The 26,440-nt window shown below is 38.5% G+C and overlaps 1 protein-coding gene across 14 annotated transcripts in view; it reads right to left on the reverse strand.

Annotated features, from left to right (window-relative positions):
* The window catches only part of ABI3BP (ABI family member 3 binding protein), a 250,305-nt gene that overhangs the window by 154,135 nt on the left and 69,730 nt on the right, over window positions 1–26,440 (reverse strand). For all 14 annotated transcript variants that reach the window (XM_081235523.1, XM_081235522.1, XM_081235521.1 and 11 more), the window contains exons 3-4: window positions 16,298–16,366; window positions 11,936–12,068 (exon numbers count right to left, since the gene is read on the reverse strand). In XM_081235523.1, the coding sequence (XP_081091649.1) occupies window positions 11,936–12,068; window positions 16,298–16,366 (202 nt within the window). The remainder of the gene's footprint in view (window positions 1–11,935; window positions 12,069–16,297; window positions 16,367–26,440) is intronic.

A 26,440-nucleotide genomic window follows, 5' to 3' on the forward strand; every position in this document is an offset into this window, starting at 1 on the left:
TTCCTCCAGCTCCGTTTTTCTTTCTCAAGATTGCTGTGGCTATTTGTGGTCTTTTGTGTTTCCACATGAATTGTGCAATTTTTTGTTCTAGTTCTGTGAAAAATGCCATTGGTAGTTTGATAGGGATTGCAATGAATCTGTAGATTGCTTTGGGTAGTAGAGTCATTTTCAGTGTTGATTCTTCCAATCCAAGAACATGGTATATCTCTCCATCTGTTTGTATCATCTTTAATTTCTTTCATCAGGGTCTTATAGTTTTCTGCATACAGGTCTTTTGTCTCCGTGGCAGGTTTATTCCTAGGTATTTTATTCTTTTTGTTGCAGTGGTAAATGGGAGTGTTTCCTTAATTTCTCTTTCAGATTTTTCATCATTAGTGTATAGGAATGCAAGAGATTTCTGTGCATTAATTTTGTATCCTGCTACTCTAACAAATTCATTTTCTGGTAGCATCTTTAGGACTCTCTATGTATAGCATCATGTCATCTGCAAAGAGTGACAGTTTTACCTCTTCTTTTCTGATTTGGATTCCTTTTGTTTCTTTTTCTTCTCTTATTGCTGTGGCTAAAACTTCCAATACTATGTTGAATAATAGTGGTGAGAGTAGGCAACCTTGTCTTGCTCCTGATCTGAGTGGAAATGGTTTCAGATTTTCACCATTGAGAACGATGTTGGCTGTGGGTTTTTCATATATGCCCTTTATTTTGTTGAGAGTTCCCTCTAAGCCCACTTTCTGGAGCGTTTTTTATCATAAATCGGTGGTGAATTTTGTCAAAAGCTTTTTCTGCATCTGTTGAGATGATCATATGGTTTTTACCCTTCAATTTGTTAATATGGTGTATCCCATTGATTGATTTGCGTATATTGAAGAATCCTTACATTCCTGGGATAAACCCCACTTGATCATGGTGTATGATCTTTTTAACGTGCGGTTGAATTCTGTTTGCTAGTATTTTGTTGAGGATTTTTGCATCTATGTTCATTAGTGATATTGGCCTGTAGTTTTCTTTCTTTATGACATCATTGTCTGGTTTTGGTATCAGGTTGATGGTGGTCTTGTATAATGAGTTTGGACATATTCCTCCCTCTGCTGTATTTTAGGAGAGTTTGAGAAAGATAGGTGTTACACCTTCTCTAAATGTTTGATAGAATTCGCCTGTGAAGCCATCTAGTCAGGGGCTTTTGTTTGTTGGAAGATTTCAAATCACAGTTTCAATCTCAGTGCTTGTGACTTGTCTGTTTACACTTTCTATTTCTTCCTGGTTCAGTCTTGGAAGGTTGTGCTTTTTTAAGAAATTATCCATTTCTTCCAGGTTGCCCATTTTATTGGCATATAGTTGCTTGTAGTAATAGCTCATGATCCTTTGTACTTCTGCAGTGTCACTTGTTACTTCTCCTTTTTTATTTCTAATTCTGTTGATTTGAGTCTTCTTCATTTTTTCTTGATGAGTGTGGCTAATGGTTTACCAATTTTGTTTATCTTTTGAAAGAACCAGTTTTTAGTTTTATTGATCTTTGCTATCGTTTCCTTCATTTCTTTGTCATTTATTTCTGATCTGATCTTTATGATTTCTTTCCTTCTGCTAACTTTGGTTTTTTTTGTTCTTCTTTCTCTAGTTGCTTTAAGTGTAAAGTAAGGTTGTTTATTTGAGATGTTTCTTGTTTCTTGAGGTAGGGTTGCATTGCTATAAACTTCCCTCTTAGAACTGCTTTTGCTGCATCCCATAGGTTTTGGGTAGTCGTGTTTTCATTGTCATTTGTTTCTAGGTATTTTTTGCTTTTCTCTTTGATTTCTTCAGTGATCTCTTGGTTATTTAGTAGTGTATTGTATAGCCTCCATGTGTTTGTATTTTTTAGTTGTTTTCCTGTAATTGATATCTAGTCTTATAGAGTTGTGGTCATAAAAGACACTTAATATGATTTCAAGTTTCTTAAATTTACCAAGGCTTGATTTGTGACCCAAGATATGATCTATCCTGGAGAAGGTTCCATGAGCACTTGAGAAGAAAGCGTATTCTGTTGTTTTTGGATGGAATGTCCTATAAATATCAATTAAGTCCATATTGTCTAATGTGTCATTTAAAGCTTGTGTTTCCTTATTTTCATTTTGGATGATCTGTCCATTGGTGAAAGTGGGGTGTTAAAGTCCCCTACTATTATTGTGTTACTGTCAATTTTCCCTTTTAAGGCTGTTAGCATGTGCATTGTGTACTGAACTGCTCCTATACTGGGTGCATAAATATTTACAATTGTTATATCTTCTCCTTGGGTTGATCCCTTGATCATTATGTAGTGTCCTTCTTTGTCTCTTGTAATAGTTTTTATTTTAGTCTATTTTGTGTGATATGAGAATTGCTACTCCAGCTTTCTTTTGATTTCCATTCACATGGAATATCTTTTTCCATCCCCTACTTTCAGTCTTTTGTGTCCCTACATCTGAAGTGGGTCTCTTGTAGACAGCATATATACAGGTCTTGTTTTTGTATCCATTCAGCCAGTCTGTCTTTTGTTTGGAGCACTTAATCCATTTACATTTAAGGTAATTATCAATATGTATGTTCCTATTACCATTTTCTTAATTGTTTTGGGTTTGTTATTGTGGGTCTTTTCCTTCTCTTGTGTTTTCTCCCTAGAGAAGTTCTTTTAGGGTTTTGTTGTAAAGCTGGTTTGGTGGTGCTGAGTTCTCTTAACTTTTGCTTGTCTCTAAAGGTTTTAATTTCTCCATCAAATCTGAATGAGATCCTTGCTGGGTAGAGTAATCTTGCTTGTAGGTTTTTTCCTTTCATCACTTTAAATATGTCCTGCCACTCCCTTCTGGCTTGCAGAGTTTCTGCTGAAAGATCAGCTGTTAACCTTATGGGGATTTCCTTGTATGTTAATTGTTGATTTTCCCTTGATGCTTTCAATATTTTTTCTTTGTATTTAACTTTTGATAGTTCAATTAATATGTGTCTTGGCGTGTTTCTCCTTGGATTTATCCTGTATGGGACTCTCTGCACTTCCTGGACCTGACTATTTCCTTTTCCATATTAGGGAAGTTTTCAACTATAATCTCTTCAAATATCTTCTTAGTCCCTTTCTCTTTCTCTTCTTCTTCTGGCACCCGTACAATTCGAAGTTGGTGCATTTAATGTTGTCCCAGAGGTCTCTGAGACTGTCCTCAAGTCTTTTCATTCTTTTTTCTTTATTATTCCCTGCGGTAGTTATTTCCACCATTTTACCTTCCAAGTCACTTATCTGTTCTTCTGCCTCAGTTATTCTGCTATTGATTCCTTCTAGAGAATTTTTAATTTCATTTATTGTGTTGTTCATTGTTTGTTTGCTCTTTAGTTCTTCTAGGTCCTTGTTAAACGTTTCTTGTATTTTCTGCATTCTATTTCCAACATTTTGGATCATTTTGATTATCATTACTCTGAATTCTTTTTCAGGTAGACTGCCTATTTCCTCTTCATTTGTTTGGTCTTGGGGGGTTTTTACCTTGCTCCTTCATGTGCTGTGGTTTCTCTGTCTTCTCATTTTGCTTAACTTATTGCATTCGAGGTCTCCTTTTCTCAGGCTGTAGGTTCATAGTTCCCGTTGTTTTTGGTGTCTACCCCCAGTGGGTAAGGTTAGGTCAGTGGGTTGTGTAGACTTCCTGGTGGAGGGTACTGGTGCTGGTATTCTGGTAGATGAGGCTGGATCTTGTCTTTCTGGTGGGTAGGACCATGTCTGGTGGTGTGTTTTGCAGTGTCTGTGAACTTACTATGATTTTAGGCAGGCTCTCTGCTAATGGGTGGGGTTGTGTTTCTGTCTTGCTAGTTGTTTGGCATGGCTTGTCCAGCAAGCCATGGAGCTTGCTGGTCGTTGAGTGGAGCTAGGTCTTAGCGTTGAGATGGAGATCTCTGGGAGATTTCTCACTGACTGATATTACCTGGGGCCAGTAGGTCTCTGGTGGATCAATGTCTTGAACTCGGCTCTCCCACCTCAGAGGCTCCTGACACCCGGCTGGAGCACCAAGACCCTGTCAGCCACACGGCTCTATAACTCTGTCCAGTGTAGTTTTTGCTTTGATAATTCTTATCCACATGGAAAATGAAATATGTCCCACAGGATTCGACTGGAGGTGTCACTTGTGCAAGTCACAGGTCTCAAGTGATGCACTTTGGCAGGAATATCACGCAAATGATGCTGTGTTCTTCCTGTTGCATCCTATCGGGGGGTGCACAATTTCAATTTGTTGCATTCCTTGTGATGTTAACTTTGTTTACTTGATTCATTTGATGAAGATGGTCTCTGCCAGATTTCTTAGCACTCAGAATCTAAGATCCAGTTGCTAAGTGGGTTCCTTGCTTTGGGATGTTGCAGTCCCTCTCAGTGGATAAACCTGAGATGATGGTGGCTTGGACAAGGGTGGCAGAGGTGGTAAGAAGTGGGGGATTCTGGGGAATTCCCTGATGGTCCTGTGGTTAAGACTCTAAGCTTTCAGTCCCGAGGGTGCAGGTTTAATCCCTGGTCGGGTAACTGGAGACTCTTGGGAAGAACCTGCTTCTAAACTGATTCAGGCTGTTGGCAGAATCCAGTTTCTTCTGGCTATGGCTCCGAGGTCCTGTTTCCCGGCTGGCTGGGAGTTCGGAGCTGCTCTCTGTTCCTACAGGCTGCCTGGACTTCTTTCCGTGTGCCCCCAAACTCCTCACGCCTAAGTATCATTTCTTGAGTATTCATTGCATGACAGTGAACATAGCCACATTTTACGTGTCATCTCATTTAATTCTGACAACGCTATGAGATGTTACTGTTATTACTCCCATTTTACAGATGAGAAGAAAATTTCTTTTTTTCTTTCTCATGAAGCCTAGATGAGAAAATCAAGGCTTAAAGCATTTAAGTAACCTGTCCAAGGCCACTCAGCTAACAGAGCAGAAGTCTGAACTTAGGTCAGTCTGACCAGAATTTATACCCCGAGCAATCATGCTATGTACCATCCCTGGATATACTCACTGTGACGTCTGTTTGAGAGATGTTTCAGAGGAGGTTCAAGGGCTGACTGGACTAGTTAGATGATTTTTAAAGCTAGTTTTGGACATTCCACTTGCCTATTCATTCATGCATTTGTTGAGAACTACTGTTGTAAAATGTGATGCTACCTTGTATGTGTGATGGAAGACAAGTAAGACCCTGGGCATAAATTAAAAAATGAGCTCACAGAATAGGGAAAGAGGCAGGTGTACATTTGCATATGACTAAAGAAGGCAGGATGAAAAGCAAAACATCTGAGGGTGGCTGGGCATGGCACCCTGCAGCCTGAATTTGTAAAAAGGCTACCTTGTAAACCCCACCTCGGTGGTAGATTTAAAGTAGGAAATCCTACCCAGATCCAGGGAAAGCAGAGTAGGCCAGATTTAAACCCCATGTCAGGAGGATGACTCGAAGATTCCTTGAGATAGATTCTTGGAGAGAATCTATGACTTTTTTTTTTTTTTTTTTTTTTACCAGCCAGTGGGAACCTGGGGGAGTTTCTTCAACAGAATCAACAGGTAAATAAAGTTGAGCAGTAATGAAGGAAGTTAGATTTATCAGCAGTGGAATAATCAGAGAAAAACTGGAGGGAGGAATCTCACTTTGCTGTAGTCCAGATATGAGATAACCAAGGAGTGAACCATGGAAGGAATAGAAAGAAGGGGAAAAAAGGAACAGATCAAAGTTAAATTGATGAGACTAGACTCCTTATGGGATATGGGTGCCAAGGGAAGTGTAAATAAAAGTCAAACCTCAATTTTCAAGCTTGAGAAGAGGGAAGTTAAAGAGATGGAAAAGGAGGTTTTTTTTAGTAGTATAGACAACATTGATTTAGTTTGAGTTTGAGGTGCTGAACACTGTTACCTGGTCATCCTAATGAAAATATTCCACAGACAACTAAAAATACACTCTTAGAACTTTGAAATTGGGTCAAAGTCAGAGGTTTAGCATTGGAAGTGGTTTACATCCTTATACCACTCCTGCTATTCCTTGTAGAACAGCAATGTCAGAAATTCCTGGGAGGTTTTAGAAATGCATAATCTCAGGCTCTTCCTCAGGACTGTGGAATCAGAATCCACATTCTAACAATATCTCCCACATGATTTGCAAGTACGTCAAAGTTTGAGAATCACTGTTCTATACAGAGATGATAAAGACATGCTTATAGCTGAGATAAGGAGGATACATAGGTGGACATCCAAGGATATATCTCTATTCCACATTTGAGAGACAGGATAACAAGTAAGCAAAACATAAGAGGAAGAGGGTAAGAGGAAAATCGAAATAAAAATTTCAAAGGAAGAAAGAATTCAAGAATGGGAGGATGGCCAAAATTCCCACAAAGAGGTTTAAAAGGATAAGAACTGAGAAAACTCTACTGGATCTAGCAATTAATTGGTCATTGATGATCCCCAAGAGAAGTTTCAGTGGAATGGTAAAAAGAGGACCAAAGCCAGCGAAAGGGAATAAAGACTGTGAGTGTGGTAAAGAAGTCAAGGATATGAGAGCACATTAATCTGAGAAGTTTTGGAATTAAGAGAAGAGTCTGAAAAGTAGCCTAGAAGATATAACACAGTCAACAGAAGATGTTGTTTGGGAGTAGGGAAATCTTGAGCATGTTTGTAAGCAAGAGGCAGGGCACCAATATCAGTAAAGAGGCAAATGTAAAAGAGCAAAGACTTACAGAATATGGAAGTGACCAGATGATGAGCACTGTCTGAAGTCAGAAACATGTTCCTTGGTAAGAACAGAAGAGAGTTAAAACTAAATCTGGGATGAAGAAACAGTGAGCTGATGGTGAATAGCCTAAATTTTCTTCAGTATTGCAGAAACCAGGATGGATTGGGATACGAAAGGAGTCAGAATCAGTAGCCAGGATGCTATTCCCAGGATGCAGGGTAAGGTACGGAGTGTCTGGATTGGAATCATTGACATGGAAATGGAGAAGCAGAAGATAAAGATACTGATATGGGTCCTTCTCAAAGGCAAAACCAATGTAACTCAGAGCCTCAATACCTATAGGAAATGAAGAATTTAAAAATTCATGAAGTTTCAAATTATGGAGAGTGAAAGAATTATGATACTTCAGAAAGTAATGTGGGAACTGATATTTCAAGAGTAAAGTATGAGTTCAATTTTGTTCTAAGTTTGAAGTAATGGTAAGGCATAAAAGTGAAAATGCTAACATTTTACTGTTTATTCATTCAGTATAAATTTACTGAAGGCCTACTATGTGCCAGATGCTGGCCCGGGGACTGAGGAAACAATGGTGGATTAAGATACCCATGGTCCCTGTCCTCACAGAGCTTAAAATTTACATGGCAAGACAAATGGGTAACAAGGCATTGGGCTAAATCAAGTGAGAATTTCCAGACATCAAAAATATTCACTTCTTAACAACTCGGGATAAAGAAAAAAATAAAAGGCAAGAGTCAGCCCGGGACCAGCCAAAAAGGAGGGCCCTCATTCTACATTAAGAGCAAGTAAGTACAATGTGAAAGTGTTAGAAAATGTGAAAAGAAAATTCTAAAAGAATCATTAAGCTTTAATAAGTTGGCAAAGGAGTGAGAACTAAGGCAATCTTGAACACTTTAACAAGCTGGAAACATGGGAAGGAAAAAATATGCTATTAATGGTGAAATAAATTGTGGTTTTAACTCTTCATCTGGGTCAATTTGGAAAGCTTTCTTTTGACCTTAGATTTATTGAGGACAAACATGTACGTTCTTCCTTTCAAAGCCCATTAAGAATAAAAACTGTAAATTAGGGCTTCCCTGGTGGCGCAGTGGTTGAGAGTCTGCCTGCTAATGCAGGGGACACGGGTTCGAGCCCTGGTCTGGGAGGATCCCACATGCCGCTGAGCAGCTAGGCCCGTGAGCCACAACTACTTAGCCTGCGCGTCTGGAGCCTGTGCTCCGCAACAGGAGAGGCCGCGATAGTGAGAGGCCCGCGCACCGCAATGAAGAGTGGCCCCTGCTTGCCACAGCTAGAGAAAGCCCTCGCACAGAAACGAAGACCCAACACAGCCAAAAGTAAATAAATAAATTAAAAAACAACAACAACTGTAAATTAGGTACATCTACTCTCCAAAGAATGTGAACTCAGAAAAGACTCTAAAAACATGGGAGAACCATATGGACCCTATGCAAATAGGAATGGAAACATACAACCAAGGATAAAGTGACTCATTAATGTTTCCAAGCTTAAAACAAATAAAACAGAAAACAGAGGTTTTCTCATTAGAAATTCACCACACGAGAGCTTTGATATATAAAGTCAAAAGTCAAATATAGGGGCTTCCCTGGTGGCACAGTGTTGAGAGTCTGCCTGCCAATGCAGGGGACACGGGTTCGAGCCCTGGTCTGGGAACATCCCACGTGCCGTGGAGCAACTAGGCCCGTGAGCCACAACAACTGAGCCTGCGTGTCTGGAGCTTGTGCTCCGCAACAAGAGAGGCCGCAACAGTGAGAGGCCCGCACACCACAATGAAGAGTGGCCCTCGCTCGCCGCAACTAGAGAAAGCCCTCACACAGAAACGAAGACCCAACACAGCCAAAAATAAATAAATAAATTAATTTAAAAAAAGTCAAAGTATAATGTAAAGAAACCTTTCCAATAAATTACTTGCATTTGCGTAGTAATATGCAAATTACTAAATGATGCTATACAAACCAATGTGAAATGATCTTGTTTTAAAAAAACCCAGAGACTTTACACATAGTGCCAAATATTAGAGTTAAATGGATTAAAATGACATCAGCTGATGTTCCTGTAGCAAGCCAAGGGCATTCAAATTCCAACAGTTTTGTCAGAATATGCTCCTGAAGGAAAACTTGAGCTGTACTAATCTTCTAATTTTCAAGGAGGAATCATTCCCTATAACTATTATTGCTTACTCTAACCTACTGGATTAATCTAAATTCTAAAAAATACCATCTACATAATCATATGAGGGTGGATTTCTCTAATTCTGCATCTAAGTACACCAACTGAGTTGTTCTGGTGGGTTTATTTGGGTGCTTATAATATATACAGTATTTCCAGAGCTTTTAAATAAGGACTATTATTTTTTGTCAAATGTCAGCTCTTTATTAACTGTTCTAACTAGGGAGAAAGGAGGGATGGGTAAATAAAATTCACAAGTACTCCAAATGCTTCTTTTTGTCATTACCATTTAATTCTTCCCCTTTAGTCATGTCCTAACAATTCCCTATTTCTGCCAAGGATACTTTGATCCTCCCACTTACTCAGGTTTGAAACTTGGCAAGCATCTTGATATGTTATTATTGAATCTTTTAAAAAACTTCATTCTAGGTAGAATTATTTATTTTAAATATTGTGATTTGATGGGTATGACTCCATCTATTTGATGGGCATGACTCCATCTATTTGATGAGAAGAGCAGAGCCAGGGTGTATAGGCAAGGGGATGAGAGGGTGAGGTGTACACATTGTCTGAGTAGCTTGGGACCTTCAAGTCAATTGCCTTGGATAAAATTCTAGCTCTATCCGGGCAACTGTTCCTCTGCCTTCTTCATATTCATTATCTTCTTGTGCTGTCAAACCGTGGCAACCTCTATCAATTAGAATCAATCATCAGATAAGTTGTTTCATGGAGGGGTCAGCAGAACCAAGTGAAATTGAAGGAAAGGCTTGAGGACAGGGGAGGAAATCATATCCAAATCCTGCTATACGAATTTGCAAGTTACCTAACCTCATGGATTTATCAAGCAAGTTGAGTAACCATTAAAATCAGCTACGTTTTGTTACAAGAGTTTCAGGTCTCCTTCCTTCCCTTCTACCCTTCCTGCCCATCCCCTCTCCTCCCTTCTTTTTCTTCCCTTCTTTCTTTCTTAGTAAGAGACTAAAAAAAGGAAAAAGAAAGCAACCCTTAAGTGTTTGTTTTCTCAGCACTGGCACCCTGTGAACCCAATAGAAACTGAAGTTATCACAAGAAAGAAAGTTCTTTCAAGAGTCCATTTCCAAACAAAGTAAGTTATGGGTTTAGTAGTGGTTGAAATAAGGAATAGTTCAGATTCTTTGAAACAGCTCAAAATTACTTTTCAAAAAATTTAGTTTTGGCGTATCTTCTACATAATTTTTCCAAGAATTTCTTCCTTCAGAGAACTATGGACATGTGAAAGAAAATTTAATTTTTTGCTTTCTTAGTTAGACTTCTTAATCAAAGTCATATGAAAGGTACTTCTGAGAACTTACAAACATTTTAAAGCTCTTTATTTTCTGTCCAATTAAGACAAATAAAAAGAAATAAAGCACGACAAAAAATAGATATATGGCCAAAAAAGTACATGAAAAAGTTTTCGATACTTTTAGTACAAGGGAAATACATATTAAAATGGTAATGAGATATGACTACGCTAGAATAGCTAAAATGAAAAATGTTGATGACACAAAATACTGGTGCAGATGTGGAGCAACCAGAACTCCCATATACTGCTTGGGGAATTTAAATGGAAAAATTAGGCCAAAAAAAATCAAATATACATCTTCCCTGTGACATAGCAATTCTACTTTTAGGTATTGATCTAAGAGAAATTAAAAGATATATCTACAAGAGTCTTATATAAAAATGTTTATAACATTTATACTCAAAATAACCAAAAACAAGACACAACTCAGGTGTCCACCATCAAGAAAATGGATCAATAAATTCTGAAATATTCACATAATGGAATACTACCCAGGAATAAAAAAGGAATGAACTATTTATACTTGCAATGTCATGAATGAATCTCAAAAAACATGCTGAATAAATAAGATAGACACAAAAAGAGAACATACTTTATGATTCTGTTTATATGGAATTCTAGAGTAGGCCAACTCTCTAGTAATTTCTGGAGTAATGACAATGTTTTATGTCATGATGGGGTGTACAGTACATGGTTACACACCTTTTTTTTGTAACTGATTAAATTGTACACCTAAGATCTGTGCATTTTACTAGGTTTAAATTATTCCTCAATAACAAAGTTTTTTATGTAAAAAAGTAATGAAACAAATCTTAAACATTTAAGTCACTTTGAGTACTTAAAATTAAAAAAAGTCTTCTAAAATAAAAACTCCTTGGTTGAAGCTTGAAACTTTTGATTGTCAGATGCAAAGTTTTAAATTTTGAAGCTGCTGTAGTAAATATTTATGAAAAGCAAGTATCATCTTATACTCAGTTTAGAATCATGGTTCAGCATTTATACAGTGCCCAGCACATAGACAATGCCAACTACATGTGCTGAATGAATGGCAGTAATTTAAAAATAAACTTAGGTTTTGTTCTGCCAAAGAAGATGGTAGCTTCATTTCCAACTGTGCTTTTCCTTGACCTACATTTCTCCATGTGTTCCTCCCTCCAGTTTTCTAAGCCAGTGATCCCTAAGCTTAGGTGGAGTTTCTGATTCAGTAGGTCTGGAGACCTGAGAATTTCCATTTTTGATAATTTCCCAAGTGATGTTTATTGAGGCTGATGCTGCTTAGTTTAGGGACCACACTGAGAGAACTACTGTCTTAGCACTTTGTCAATTGACAGATCAAAGATCCATCCTTTTCAAACCAAAGATGGAGCTTTGCAACTTTTAACAGTCTCTACTAAGTGCTTTCAACCTCATCCTCTGATTTTTTTTTTTTACACTTATCACTGATAACCCCACTTGCTATTTGGCTTATTTTCCCTTCTAGTTTTTTCTTCAGAAAGAAAAAATACTTGCATGTGTTTTCTATTCAGATAGATGATAACTCCCTGAAGGGTAGGGACCCTGACTAATGTATCTTCATTCCCTTCACACCTAGATCAGGCTCTACAGCTAACAGCTGATCTGTAAATACTGATGCTCCTGCCATTTACACATTCTTCTAAAGCATGTGCAGATACTATTGAAAGCAAGTGCCAATTTTCAGATGAAAAACAAAATTTTCCATAATGGTGAACTACCTGTCATTGGGACAGTGACTTGGCAATGTCCAGTCATGGTGAGGGTTGATGAGGAAGCCCCAGGACAGGAAGACTGAGCTTGGTGTCAGAGTGCCAACCACCAGCTGGAGAGGTTTGCGAGATCGTGCTTTACCTGTGGAGGTAACGGACAGGTTAATTCCTGTTATTATTTAGTGTATTTTCTTTTTTAAAAAATAATTTTTAAAATATTTATTTATTTGGCCATGCTGGGTCTTAGTTGAGGCATGGGGGATCCTTAGTTGAGGCATGTGAACTCTTAGTTGTGGCATGTGGGACCTAGTTCCCTGACCAGGGATCGAACCGGGGTCCCCTGGAGTGCAGAGTCTCAGCCACTGGACCACCAGGGAAGTCCTTTATGAGTTGGGTAAAATAGACAAAGACAATTTAGCAAGAGATGAAGAATGTGAAAGCATTAAGTTCCTTTTCTTTTTATATAGTGCACAAATATTAATAATGGTTTGCCCATGAATTTAAGCAGGAATCAAATGAAATACCCTTTTGAGATTTGTGTGTGTGTGTGTGTGTGTGTATACACATATAACCTATATCCATTCCTAGTTCTTATTTCTTGAGAGTCAGGGATGAATATGGAGGTCTTGGCTATTACCAATGAAATAAACACACACACATATAGGCATATATATATATATATATATATATATATATATACACACACACACACACACACATACACTCACTTTTCTTTTACAGACAAAATAAATTATGCTTTTCTTCCCCCCGGGACTGTGAATTAGTGTGAAATAACACCTTAGAAAAGAAAGCTTACCATGTAGGTTGCAGGTTATAGTCTTTTTTTAAAAAAAAAAAAACTATTTGGAAGTGTAAAATCCCTTGTGAGACCATTGTAATAGTCTTTTTTTTTTTTTTTTTTACAGTGAGTATCTAAATGGAAAAGGTGCACACATTTTTAATACTGCTGGAAGAGTAGGAATAATACAGGAAGCACAGTTATTCTGACAAGACTAACTGGATTGGGGCAATGCCAAGAGTGATGCTGATATATCACTCTAGATTCTTTTCAAGTATGTGGTGGGGGGGCACAGACATTTGCTTTTTCAAAAATATTTGAAATTGCAGGCATGGGAGGAGAGTGAAAAAGAGGAGGGAAGATTTTCAACCATGGAAACCAACACTGGCTCATAAAAGAAATCAGGGTAAAATCTAATAGGATTAATTAAAAATCCAATGGGACCTAATAAAACTATGCAGCACTAATGTAAAACATATATGCTTTGCATTTCCATTAATTCCCTTTTTCATTTCGTGATACTATGTATATTTGCTATAAAAAGAAATTTTATCTCCATCTACTGTAGTGTGAGCCAAACAGCAACATGGCCTGTGACCTCTATAAGGTGGGTAGGAGGGTACCCCTTGTGTGAGCTTAGCTAAGGTTATCTGAACCAAATACCCTTGAAAATTGTGCCATGACTGTTGCTTCTGTCAGATTTAAGTTGTATAAGTTGTTATTCTAGCAGAAAAGCCCTCTGAAACAAGAATATACATAACCTAGTGGTGGAAAGTTACTTCACTGTGACATAGGTGAATTTTTAAAAGATATTTTAAATAATTTTCAAAGATGGTTATTGTTTAATTACTTGCAAACATGCAACTATACTTCTCTGAAAATTTGTCCAGATCCACCTGCAACAGTACCTTATCTATGATTCAAAGGGTTCAAGTTTGGCCCCCAAGGAGGGCAGATTAGAATCTGAGATAAGGGTGGGGGACACAGGTAGTTTGAAAAAGCCCTGAGGTGATTCTGATAAGGCTTTTTCCACCCCTGCGTTGATTTCACAACTGTCTCATTTTATAGATGAAAAACAAGGCCCAGAGTAGTTTCAAGGTTGTCCAAAGTCACAATGAGAGCAAGGTTAACATTCAAGTCCAGGTCTCCTGAATTATAATCTACTTTTCTTTTTACTATATCACTGGCTTAGCTCACAATGTATGAAGATAATGCCACTTAGAGAAAAAAGGTATATTTTTCTTTCCCCAAGGAACCTAAGGTTTACATGACTATCAAATAATTATTTCACTAAGTTTGGATCTTACTTTAAAAATGATTAAATAATTAAAATTTATGTGGCAGATACAAATATAAAATGAATGGAAGCTAATCTATGACTCATTACATCACTCTTAAATGCAGATTATAAAAACAAAAATTATATCTGTTGCCTGAAAGGAAAGGTGGGGTATTATATCCTGAGTGGGATGAAACAATTTCCTGTGTTGGTCATCATAGTGAAAAATAATCTCTAAGGCCAGTGTCACAGAAGCCCCCAAATGAAATGAAGTTATAAAATGCTATTAAGGTGTAATCACTCTCTTGACCTTCCTTCTTTTTGTATATTTGTTTTATAATCATATTAAGGAAAAGTTCAGTGACTATGAAGCCAGAATCCCATAAAACCATACTCATGCTTCCTGACTTTATTGTTAAATAATTTGAAATAGAATCTTGAAATATTGAGAGTACATTTCTTTTCAAGTATATGGAAAGCTGCCTGGACAACTACCATTAGTAAGTTGTAAGTACTGATTGAAATTTCCCTTGCACTTTGGGATAATATAAGAGGTCAAGGAAAAGGATCTGTATTTCTCAAAATACTTGACCATTTATTGCTTCTCTAAAAAGAAAAGGAAACCAACAGAAGGAGGGGAGGGGATAGTGGCAACTGATTTTTGGTAACCAGGCATGGCTAATACACCTAGGAGACAGAATACAGAGCTGCAAAGGGCACCTTTGCTCAGTGTATGTGAATATCTGTACGCTCCCCCAACCCTTCTCATCCCTTTAAGAAAGATCCTTTTTTCTGTGTGGCAACCAGAGTACTGTAAAAGACAAACATGATTAGGAAATAATTATTTTGAGAACAGTTCACATTAGAACATGAAAAAGAAAAGAAGAGCACTATGATCAACTTTATCTAGAGTAGTAAGATGTGACAACTGATGTTAAAAGCATATTTACAGTTCTATCAGTCCTTCATAATAGCAACGGCTTCCTTATTTGATCTGAGAAGAAATTTTAGCAGTGAAATTGGGACAACATAGGATTTTTTTTTTTTTTTTTTTGGCTGCGTTGGGTCTTCGTTGCTGCGTGCGGGCTTTCTCTAGTTGTGGCGAGTGGGGGCTACTCTTCATTGTGGTATGCAGTGTTCTCATTGTGGTGGCTTCTCTTGTTGCAGAGCATGGGCTCTAGGCACGCGGGCTTCAGTAGTTGCGGCACGTGGGCTCAGTAGTTGTGGTGCACGGGCTTAGTTGCTCAGCAGCATGTGGGATCTTCCTGGACCAGGGATCGAACCCATGTCCCCTGCATTGGCGGGCAGATTCTTAACCACTGCCCCATCAGGGAAGTCCCGGGACAGCATAGGATTTTTTTTTTTTTTTTTTTTTTTTTTTTGCAGTACGCGGGCCTCTCACTGCTGTGGCCTCTCCCATTGCAGAGAACAGGCTCTGGACACGCAGGCTCAGCAGCCATGGCTCACGGGCCCAGCCGCTCCGTGGCATGTGGGATCCTCCCGGACCGGGGCACGAACCCGCATCCCCTGCAACGGCAGGCGGACTCTCAACCACTGCACCACCAGGGAAGCCCGACAACATAGGATCTTAATCTTCCTTAGTCATGCAGAAATGTTTCTACTTTTTTATACATATGGTATCTACTTTCCTGTTTTAAGTCTCCCTAGCCCTGGGAAGATGGGTGTTGCACTGCTGTTTTATGAAAGAAGTCCTATTTTCTATGTTTGACTAAATATAAGAGATGTAGAAGGAAGAGGCGTAAATAAAATCCAAGTTCCAACCCATTTAACACACACGTAAATGAGTTATGCTTTAGAAATGTCAACAGTTTTCTTCAGCAAAGGTTAGACATCAAATTTTGCCCTAAAAAATCTGAAAGGCACAAGAGCGGGCTTTAGTTCACACACTACAAAATAGAGACAGGCCAACAGGAGTTAACTCTAAATGAGCACTTGCTCTGGGCCAGGCCTGTCCTACGTGTTGCGTATTTGTGGACTCATTTAATCCTCACGCCGACCCTACCATACGGCAGAATGGAGGCACAGAGAGGTTCAATAATTTGCCTCAATCCCTGCAGTTTGTATGTGGTGAGGCTGGAAAAGACCCCAAGAGCCTCTCCCACCAGGCTATGCTACTCCCCAAGCAGGGTTGTGTTGATGGGGGTCTGCTGGGCATTGTACATCTTCTAACCTATATTCCTGAGACATCCCCAAGCCGCGTGGTCTTTGTGGGTAGAAAAGAGATGAAAAGGCATGGTTTAAAGTTAATTAAAAAAAAAATCAACAAAAATACCTGAGCATGACTTCTTTTGGCTGGGAGGAGGAGCGGGCCGCACAACTATCAGATATTTAGGCTCAGCATCTGGAAACAGTAACATTACTTATCAGTAAGATTCTTTGCGAACAAACAGAGTTCACGACAGCAAACCCATTCCTGACTCAGTGTTCCCAGCTTTAGTCAGCGCTTTAGTCATCGTAACCACAACACCAGTGGGTGAGAGGGCCCAGGAATTCAGAAAGTTCAAATTTCTTGGGATAGTTCAGGCCATTAAGTTTTTCAATTGAAAATTAAATCCAGATTTTCAAAACCCCATGGACAGGAGTCGGGGAGAGGTCTCAAAAGAATTATGCTAGACACAGATTTCATGCCACATTTTCATCAGTCCTTTTCTCTGCAAAGAGATGTTTTAAAAAATCAGATCATATTTCTTTTGTTATCCTGCTCCTCACAGAGGGTCAGTCTGGTGCTTCAAAGTCAGAGAAGGAAAATCATACTTGCACAGGACACAAGAGTCTCACCTGCTGAATGATCTGAAATTGCTCACTTTCTTGGGAATCTGAATATTCATAACATCCTACCTATTTTTTTATCCTGTTTGCATAATTTCAGTCTGTTATCACATCCAATCAATCATTTTCATGAACAATTTTTAAACAAAATCACAATTTAAGTTGGTATAATTTTCACCTAAACTATACCAATGGAAAATAAAGAATCTCTTTTAAAAAGATTTAGGTTTTATGAGGGAAATCTGTGGGCTGGTATCTTGACAATTTTAAGGTACACAGGTATCTGTATTCATCAAAACTTATTAAATAGTAATGACAAGGTCCTACTGTATAGCACAGGGAACTATATTCAATATCCTGTGATAAACATAATGGAAAAGAATATGAACAAGAATATGTGTATGTATAACTGAGTCACTTTGCTGTACAGCAGAAATTAAACACAACATTGTCAATCAAATACACTTCAATTAATTTTAACAACCTAAAAAACTAAAAATTAAAATGTGGACAGTAAAAAAATAAATAAAAATTAAAATATTTAGGTTTTAAATAAAATGATATTTAGACAATCAATATGTGCTAACTCAGTCAGGGGCTGATAATTTATCAAAGTTTTTAAAATTGATGTTTTCAAGAGGAATGGTGGGTGTATACACAGTGTATAAATAAGCCAAATACACTCTGGGCATATAAAATAGCATTTTATAAGCAGTTCTACTGGATTAATCAATTGATTGATGGGTATTATCTACAATATTTCTTCAGTAACTCTGGATCCTGGAACTCATTCTACACCACGCTTCATCCGGATGCTGTAGTCAATCGCAGTTCACTCCTACTTGCTCAGACAGAGCTCATGTCTTGTTTTCTTTCAAATATCTCCCATCCATGTGTTTGAAGCCCAAGGCTTTATGGGGCTGACCTCATTCTCAGCCAGAGACAACCTGGCCTTCAACCATGTTTAATGACTCAAGCCTTTGTCTTTTTCCTGGACACCTCACCCGGCCCTATTTGCTATAACCTGCTGCAGCAATTACCACTGCAAAAGATAAACCAGGTAACCCCTTGAATTGACCTCAGAGCTTTGCTCATTGATAGCATTGGTGTCTAATGACCACAATACAGATAAAGGAGCGTTCGCTGTGTTTCAGTCTCATGTGTTTGAAAGCGTATCTTGCTTAGTGGAGCTTATATAAGGAAAAGCTCAACTTAAATCAAGTTTTCTAGTAACAATATAATAACCATTTCCTGACTTTATTTGGGATATAGAGCAATACAGGTATTAAGAAACTACTGTGTATTGACTACTTCCTATGTGCTGGATACATTATATTCATAATTTAATTACTCCTCATGGCAATCTTACCCGACAAGAACTATTCTCATCCCAATTTGTAGATGAGGTCACTGAGGCAGGGTCAGCCTCATGGGCAACATGTACAGTCACATGGGCCCTGTGTTCAGAAGGGTCCCATGCTTGGTTTAATATCCTGCTATCACCATCATGAAATTCTTAATACTTTTACTTTTTTTTTTTTTTTTTGCGGTACGCAGGCCTTTCACTGTTGTGGCCTCTCCCATTGCGGAGCACAGGCCCCGGACGTGCAGGCTCAGCGGCCATGGCTCACGGGCCCAGCCGCTCCACATGTGGGATCTTCTGGGGCACGAACCCGTGTCCCCTGCATCGGCAGGCGGGCTCTCAACCACTGCGCCGCCAGGGAAGCCCTTTTATCTTTGAATTCATGTTTTATAAGGGCTGCCCAATGGGATAATGGAGCATGAGTGTGAGCAGAGCAGATGGGAACAATAATGCATTGTCTGCACTTCCTTCCATCCATGTATAGCATTCTAGGTACCCATTAGCATAGCATTCCAAAGGGCCCATGTCGTGTGGGAGTCCAGTAAGACTCAAAGGTCAAATAAGGTAAGCATATTACATCTACCACTGAGTAAGGGGCTGTGGAAGGGACACTGACAGCCTTGTGTGGTCACACTTCCATTTGAACCAGAACTTGCATCAAATGCAGAAAGAAGGCAACAGCATTTTAAGAAACAAAAATGACCAAAGAATCCTATCAGGTCCTTTCTTATTCATGTTCCTTTCCTGTATTAGCCAGCCAGTGACGCTGAAAATTAGGACATAGAGGGAAAGGAAAAGCTAGAGAAACCCCTGCTTCCTTTTGTTTTCAGTTCTCCCTCACTCGTGAGTAAGTGGAAGGCAGAGAGTATTAGTAAAATGAGCAAGTATCAAAAAGTTGAGTTCTGTGCATTTCCACTAGTGCGGCAAGAATAAAGTACGTATGTGTGTATGAATTACAAAATACAAACTGTGTCATTTTAGTGATTCTGCTTAGGACTTAAAGGGTCTTACATTTGCATTTAAAACTAGCATTGCACAATATAAAGAAATGCTAATAATTTACTCGTAATTTTTCTTTACTTAAATGACCTTAAATAGCAAATAAAATAGCACTATGACAAGTTGAGAAACTGTGGAAAAAAGGAAAAAACTTTATATTTTAGTACCTTTAATGACATTTTTTCCTGGTTTTTGAACCATGGACCCTGTGTTTTTATTTTGCACTTGGCCCTGAAAATTATGTAGCTCTCTTAATCTTGTCCCCAAAATGCCCTTTTAATAAGTCTCTGGAACTCACTTCTAGAAAACAAAGCTAAATCCCATTTTTCTTAAATTTTTCTCATTGTGGCAGACTCTCTTAGAGTTAGCCTTTTATTTCCTTCCTTGATACACGTTAATTCAACTATACCTCAGTGGTTTAAAAAAAAAAAAAAGGCCTGAAATACTAGAAAAACAACACACATAGAAGCCAAAGATAGTGCCATGATCCGAGACATATGGTTACATGAGCAATTTAAACGTAATTTTTGTTATGATCACAGTCGTTCTGCATAGACCATAGGCTGTTACAGCCAATTACAAATTGGAACAGATGTCGGGACTTGGGTGCATATGCTGGCTCTCACTCTCATTAAAAACTTCCAAATTCATGCATTTCGGTAGTCTTTACGCTCAGTTGGGAACACAGACGTGGAAAAATAGAACAACTGAGAAACAAGATTTCTATTTCTGTTCTGCACTATGAAATTCTTTGTGGATATGTAGCAGTCTGGAAATATATACACTGTAGCCTGATCAGAAATTTTGGCAACACATGCCAAAATCAACTACTTCTTTATTTAGAGAATGTATATTATTAAGAAATTTTAAGAAAATGTATAGAATGCAGTTACCTTGACAATTTTTCCATTCCTGACAATGTTGCAGACTAATTAAATCTAATTTGCTTCATATTTTGAATGTCCTGTGGTGGAGGATACAGACAGCTTCCTGTTTAAGGAAATCTACTATTGAAATTCTTTATAAAGTCTTAGATTTTTTGGTAACACAAATAATCTTCCCATACTCATTCTGCTCAAAAAATCCTAATTCTCACATTTTTGTTAGGGGACATTTGCATTGCAAGCCACACTACTTCAGGATGGTGTTGTAGTGAGGTTTTTTCCTTTTCCTGCCATGTGAGTTTCCACAAAAGAAACATAAAATAAGCCAGGATGATCCTAAAGGAAATCAGGTAAGGGACCTGAACAAACAAAATAATATACTTTACCCCTGCCATCTTTTTAACAGTTTGGTTTCATCACAGACTAAATTTCTGGGTAAGAGCATGGACCCTTGAGCCTGCAATCAAATCCTGCTCAGCTAGTTGCTAGTACAAGGAAAAATACTTAACATCAGTGCACCTAGTTCCTCACGTGCAAAATTGAAAAATCATAGTACCTGGGCTCATAGGGGTTTCAGAGATGATTATTCACAGAAAGTGCTAATTTAATGTTAGCTATCATGATGATGACTTCTTAAAAGCAGAATTTTGTGTCCTAAGAGGCCTGAGGACATATTTTAAAAGGAAAATGTTCAAAACCGTTTTTTTTTTTAAGCAAGCATCAAAGATTTCAAAATGCAAAAATTTCACTAAAAAAGAAAATTACACACCACCCTGACAAAGATTCTCTCTCTTGACCAAACTCTTATCAGGCTCTTCTGAGCTCTTGCTCAACTAGGCTCTGACATTTAGGCTTCTGTGTTCATTTCTACATTGTCCAATTAGAGCAGGAATCCTGAGACAGTTTAGCCAGAATCCCCCATCTTCCATACTTGATTACACTTGGTATCCAATCAAGTTCCTCATCATCCTCCATCTCACAGATGATATCTGATCACCCTGGCCTGCCTTCATCAAGAACCCTGTTAGGTCAGTTTCGCCAGAATCCTCCCTGACCCCTGATGTTTCCTTTTAGTAATTTTCCATCCATCCATTCACTTCTACTCTGCTCCTTAGCTATAATTCCCACTTTTCCTCGTTATATTTCGAGTTGAGCCCAATTTCTCTCCCTCACTACAAGACACCACTGCAATTTTCCCTATACCTGTCACAAGAACCCCCTCCCCCTTGAGTAAAGTCTTCCTTACCATCTTTAACAAGTGTCACTGAATAATTTTTCTTTAACAATACTTGCTCACAAATATCAATGCAAAAAATCCTGTAAAATATATTGACAAGCTGAATCTGGCAGCACATAATACAATAGTACATTACAGTTAAGTGTAGTTTATTCCAGGAACATAAAGAGAAAAAAAAGCACCGATTTCCACAAGTGCTGAAAAGGCATTTGACAAAATTCAACATCAATTCTTAATTAATACAGACTTAATGGAATACTTCCTCAATATGATAAAACCTACTGTAAAATATCTGAACCACGTTTTTTAAACACGCAGGACCCTAAGCATACATTTCTGTTGAGTAACTCCCTGGCTTTATCAGAATATTCAACCCTCATTATTCTGTACCTTTTATTACTAAATATTTTAAAATGTTACACTAGGAATTTATTTTGTAACCTGCTTCAGCATTTTTATTGAGTGCCTGAGACATAGATTAGGAAAATAAACAAAGAATGATGTAACCAATCATATTACATATTCTTTTACTCCAAGGATGTAGGAATATATAAAATGAGGCAGTGGATTGGAAGCATTACTGGAATATTTACACCTAAAGCCAGCCTTACCAGAACTGTGAGTTAGAACAAACTTGCTCCTGAAGGCCCCAGATTTAAGCTTCCATGTCCATTTCCCTCTTTGAGGTATCTCTTTACCAAATGCGGTAGTCCTCATCAATCTTATTTTCATTTGTTCTTAGAGAGGATCACAAAAGCAACTATTTACAACCTAGCATGACTGAATTCATATTAATACAGTGCCCCTACTCATGATCTGTTCTATTTTAATTACATAAAAGACAAGCATATGTCCTCTACTAAATATATACATGGCATCAAGCAACCAATGGGGAGAATCTTTTGGCCTAGCACCCTTCCTAATTCCTTTCCTCTGTCCCTGAAATCACAACGTACAGAGAGCCACCTTCTCCATAAGCTAAAGACAGCTGGCTTGCAAACATCCTGTCAGAGACCAGATCTGTGGAGGGTGTGCAGGCTTTACCCTAGCAGGAGAGGGCCAGGCACCACTCTGCTCTCACCGTTGTGCTTTAAAGATCTGGGACCCTTTGGACCCAATCAGGGAAGGTGGACATCATCCCAGATACTCTTCAAGGACCAGAGAGAAGTTTCAAAATCAAAATCAATTTCCAAGTAACTTTGAGCCTGTTAAAGACAGTCCATAAACACCTTTTATCAGTAGTTAGGTTTTATTTTTGATTAAAAAAAAAAAGAGGCCAGATTGTTTCTATCGTGATTTGGAGGTTTAAAAACAACACTGAGTTCATCCCCAAAGAGGGGAGAGACAACTCCCTCTGGGTCCCCAGTGGAGGCTGGAATCTCCTCTTGCTCTCCTGAGGCAGATGGAGTCTTAGAAATGCTTCTGGGTTGGAGAGTAAGACCCTTGAGCTGCCGCCCTGGAAACCCGCCAAGGAGAACACTGGGCACTGAGCCAGAGGCCTGTTTACAGAACGGGTCTCCTCTGAGCAGCTGTTCCTGCCCATGTAGGGATTTTGGCCAGCAGGCACCTGATACAGTGGTGGAGGACCAGCACACAACAGGGCTTAGTGCAGTCGAGGTGGTCTTGAATGCAATTAAGCCATACAGCATGCAGAAGTTGGATGGGCCTCCATCGGGACTGTACCAGCTCCTTGGGATTTTGAAAACTGTGGGGGCAGTGATAGAGTCTTAAGGAAAATATATTCAACTTTTCATGAATCTAGCAGGTGGAAGTTGACTGGTTTTGATTTGATTTGGAGAGATAACATCAACATATTTATGCCTGAACCCCAAATGGTAATTTGACAATATTCAATATAAAGCTGTTTTATAGGAAATGGCATATTAAAAGTTCAGAATACCATACTTCATTGGTTCTAAGACATACTTTTTCCCCAGCTTTTAAAATCTCTCAAATACATTTAACAGTCAGTGGCATGGTACATTGGCCAGGGGCAGTTTGGTTCTTGCTGCCACTGCCTGACACCTTCCAGTAAGGTCAAGAAAGGAACAGCTTCAAAACTGGCTGAAGAGGGTCAGTGATTTAGAAGGAAACCCAGAGGAGCAGTGTTTCCAAAACATGGCCTAACCACGGTTCATGCTGGCACACAGTGATGTGGTAGAAAAACACCGATAGCTCTGAGTTGAAGGGTGAGGCATGAGAGTTGGATTCTCAAGGTGAAGAATATTTAGCAGTAATTTTTCTTTTGCTTTCCTTTTAATATTTTTTTAAAGTAATACATCTCTTCCTCCCCAAAACTCCAGTCTAAACAAGAGAAGAAACATCAGACAAAACTAAACTGAAAGACATTCTACAAAATACCTAACCACGACTCCTCCAAACCATTAAGGTAATCAAAACCAAGAAAGGTCTGGGAGATTGAGTCTACAGGAGCCTAAGGGGACATGACTAGGTGTGATGTGGTGTCCTGCATGGGACTTTGGAATGGAACAAGATCTTAGGTTAAAATGGAGGAAATCAAATCAATTGTGGCCTTTAGCTAATAATGTATCAATATTGGTTCCTTAGTTGTGACAAATGTACCATATTAACATAAGACGTGAATAGGAGAAATTGGATGTCAAGTACACAGAAATTCTCTGTCTTATACTTGCAACTTTTCTTAAACCTAAAGCTATTCTAACAAAGAATTTATTAAAAATAAAATCATCTCTTTTGACAAAAAATAGATAATATAAAATTTATGTATTGGGAGGTGGCTTCAAGATGGCAGAGGAGTAAGACGTGGAGATCACCTTCCTCCCCACAAATACATCAGAAATACATCTACACGTGGAACAACTCCTACAGAACACATACTGAATGCTGGTAGAAGACCACAGACATCCCAAAAGCCATGTGACTGAACTGGTTTTGGTGCTCCAGCCAGGTGTCAGGCCTGTGCCTCTGAGGTGGGAGAGCTGAGTTCAGGACACTGGTCCACCAGAGACCTCCTGGCCCCACATAATAGCAGTTGGTGAGAGCTCTCCCAGAGATCTCCATCTCAGTGCTAAGACCCAGCTCCACTCAACAAACAGCAAGCAACAGGACTGGATATCCTATGCAAAACAACTAGCAAGACAGGAACACAACCCCACCCATTAGCAGAGAGGCTGCCTAAAATCACAATAAGGTCACAGATACCCCAAAACACACAACCGGACACGGTCCTGCCCATCAGAAAGACAAGATCCAGCCTCATCCACCAGAACACAGGTACAAGTCCCCACCATCAGGAAGCCTACACAACCCACTGAACCAACTGTACCCACTGGGGGCAGATACCAAAAACAACGGGAACTATGAACCTGCAGCCTGTGAAAAGGAGACCGCAAACACAGTAAGTCAAGCAAAATGAGAAGACAGAGAAACACACAGCAGATGAAGGAGCAAGGTAAAAACCCCTCAGACCAAACAAATGAAGAGGAAATAGGCAGTCTACCTGATAAAGAATTCAGAGTAATGATAGTAAAGATGATCAAAAATCTTGGAAATAGAATGCAGAAAATACAAGAAATGTTTAATAAGGACCTAGAAGAACTAAAGAGCAAACAAACAATGACAAACAACACAATAAATGAAATTAAAAATTCTCTAGAAGTAATCAATAGCAGAATAACTGAGGCAGAAGAACAAATAAGTGACCTGGAAGATAAAATAGTGGAAATAACTACCGCAGAGCAGAAGAAAAAAGAATGAAAAGAATTGAGCACAGTCTCAGAGACCTCTGGGACAACATTAAGTGTCCCAACATTCGAATTGTAGGGGTTCCAGAAGAAGAGGAGAAAAAGAAAGAGACTGAGAAAATATTTGAAAAGATCAGAGTTAAAAACTTCCCAAATATGGGAAAGGAAATAGTCAATCAACTCCAGGAAGTGCAGACAGTCCCATAGAGGATAAATCCAAGGAGAAACATGTCAAGACACATATTAATCAAACAGTCAAAAATTAAATACAAAGAAAAAATATTAAAAGCAGCAAGGGAAAAACAACAAATTACATACAATGGAATCCTCTTAAGGTTAACAGCTGATCTTTCAGCAGAAACTCTGCAAGCCAGAAGGGAGTGGCAAGACATATTTAAAGTGATGAAAGGGAAAACCTACAACCAAGATGGCTCCACCCAGCAAGAATCTCCGTCAGATTTGACGGAGAAATTAAAACTTTTATAGGCAAGCAAAAGCTAAGAGAAATCAGCACCACCAAACCAGCTTTACAACAAATGCTAAAGGAACTTCTGTAGGCAGAGAACACAAGAGAAGGAAAAGAACTAAAATAACAAACCCAAAACAATTAAGAAAACGGTAATAGGAATATACATATTGATAACTACCTTAAATGTAAGTGGATTAACTGCTCCAACCAAAAGACAGAGACTGGCTGAATGGATAAAAAAATAAGACCTGTGTATGTGCTGTCTACAACAGACCCAACTTCAGATGTAGGGACACATACAGACTGAAAATGAGGGGATGGAAAATGATATTCAATGCAAATGCAAATCAAAAGAAAACTGAGTAGCAATTCTCACATCAGACAAAACAGACTTTAAAATAAAGACTACTACAAGAGACAAAGAAGGACATTACATAATGATCAAGGGATCAATCCAAGAAGAAGATATAACAAGTGTAAATCTCTATGCACCCAACATAGGAGCACCACAATACATAAGGCTATTGTTAGCAGCCATAAAAGGGGAAATCAACAGTAACAAAATAATAGTAGGGGACTTTAACACCCCACTTTCACCAATGGACAGATCATCCAAAATGAAAATAAATAAGGAAACACAAGCTTTAAATGACACAATAGACCAGATAGATTTAACTGATATTTATAGGACATTCCATCCAAAAACAACAGAATACACTTTCTTCTAAAGTGCTCATGGAATCTTCTCCAGGATAGATCATATCTTGGGTCACAAATCAAGCCTTGGTAAATTTAAGAAAATTGAAAGTGTATCAAGTATCTTTTCTGACCACAATGCTATGAGACTAGATATCAATTACAGGAAAAAATCTGTAAAAAAGATACAAACACATGGAGGCTAAACAATATACTATTAAATAACCAAGAGATCATTAAAGAAATCAAAGAGAAAAGCAAAAAATACCTAGA

Source organism: Mesoplodon bidens, assembly GCF_964165515.1.
Source record: "Mesoplodon bidens genome assembly, chromosome: 5".
Lineage (NCBI taxonomy): Eukaryota > Metazoa > Chordata > Mammalia > Artiodactyla > Ziphiidae > Mesoplodon > Mesoplodon bidens.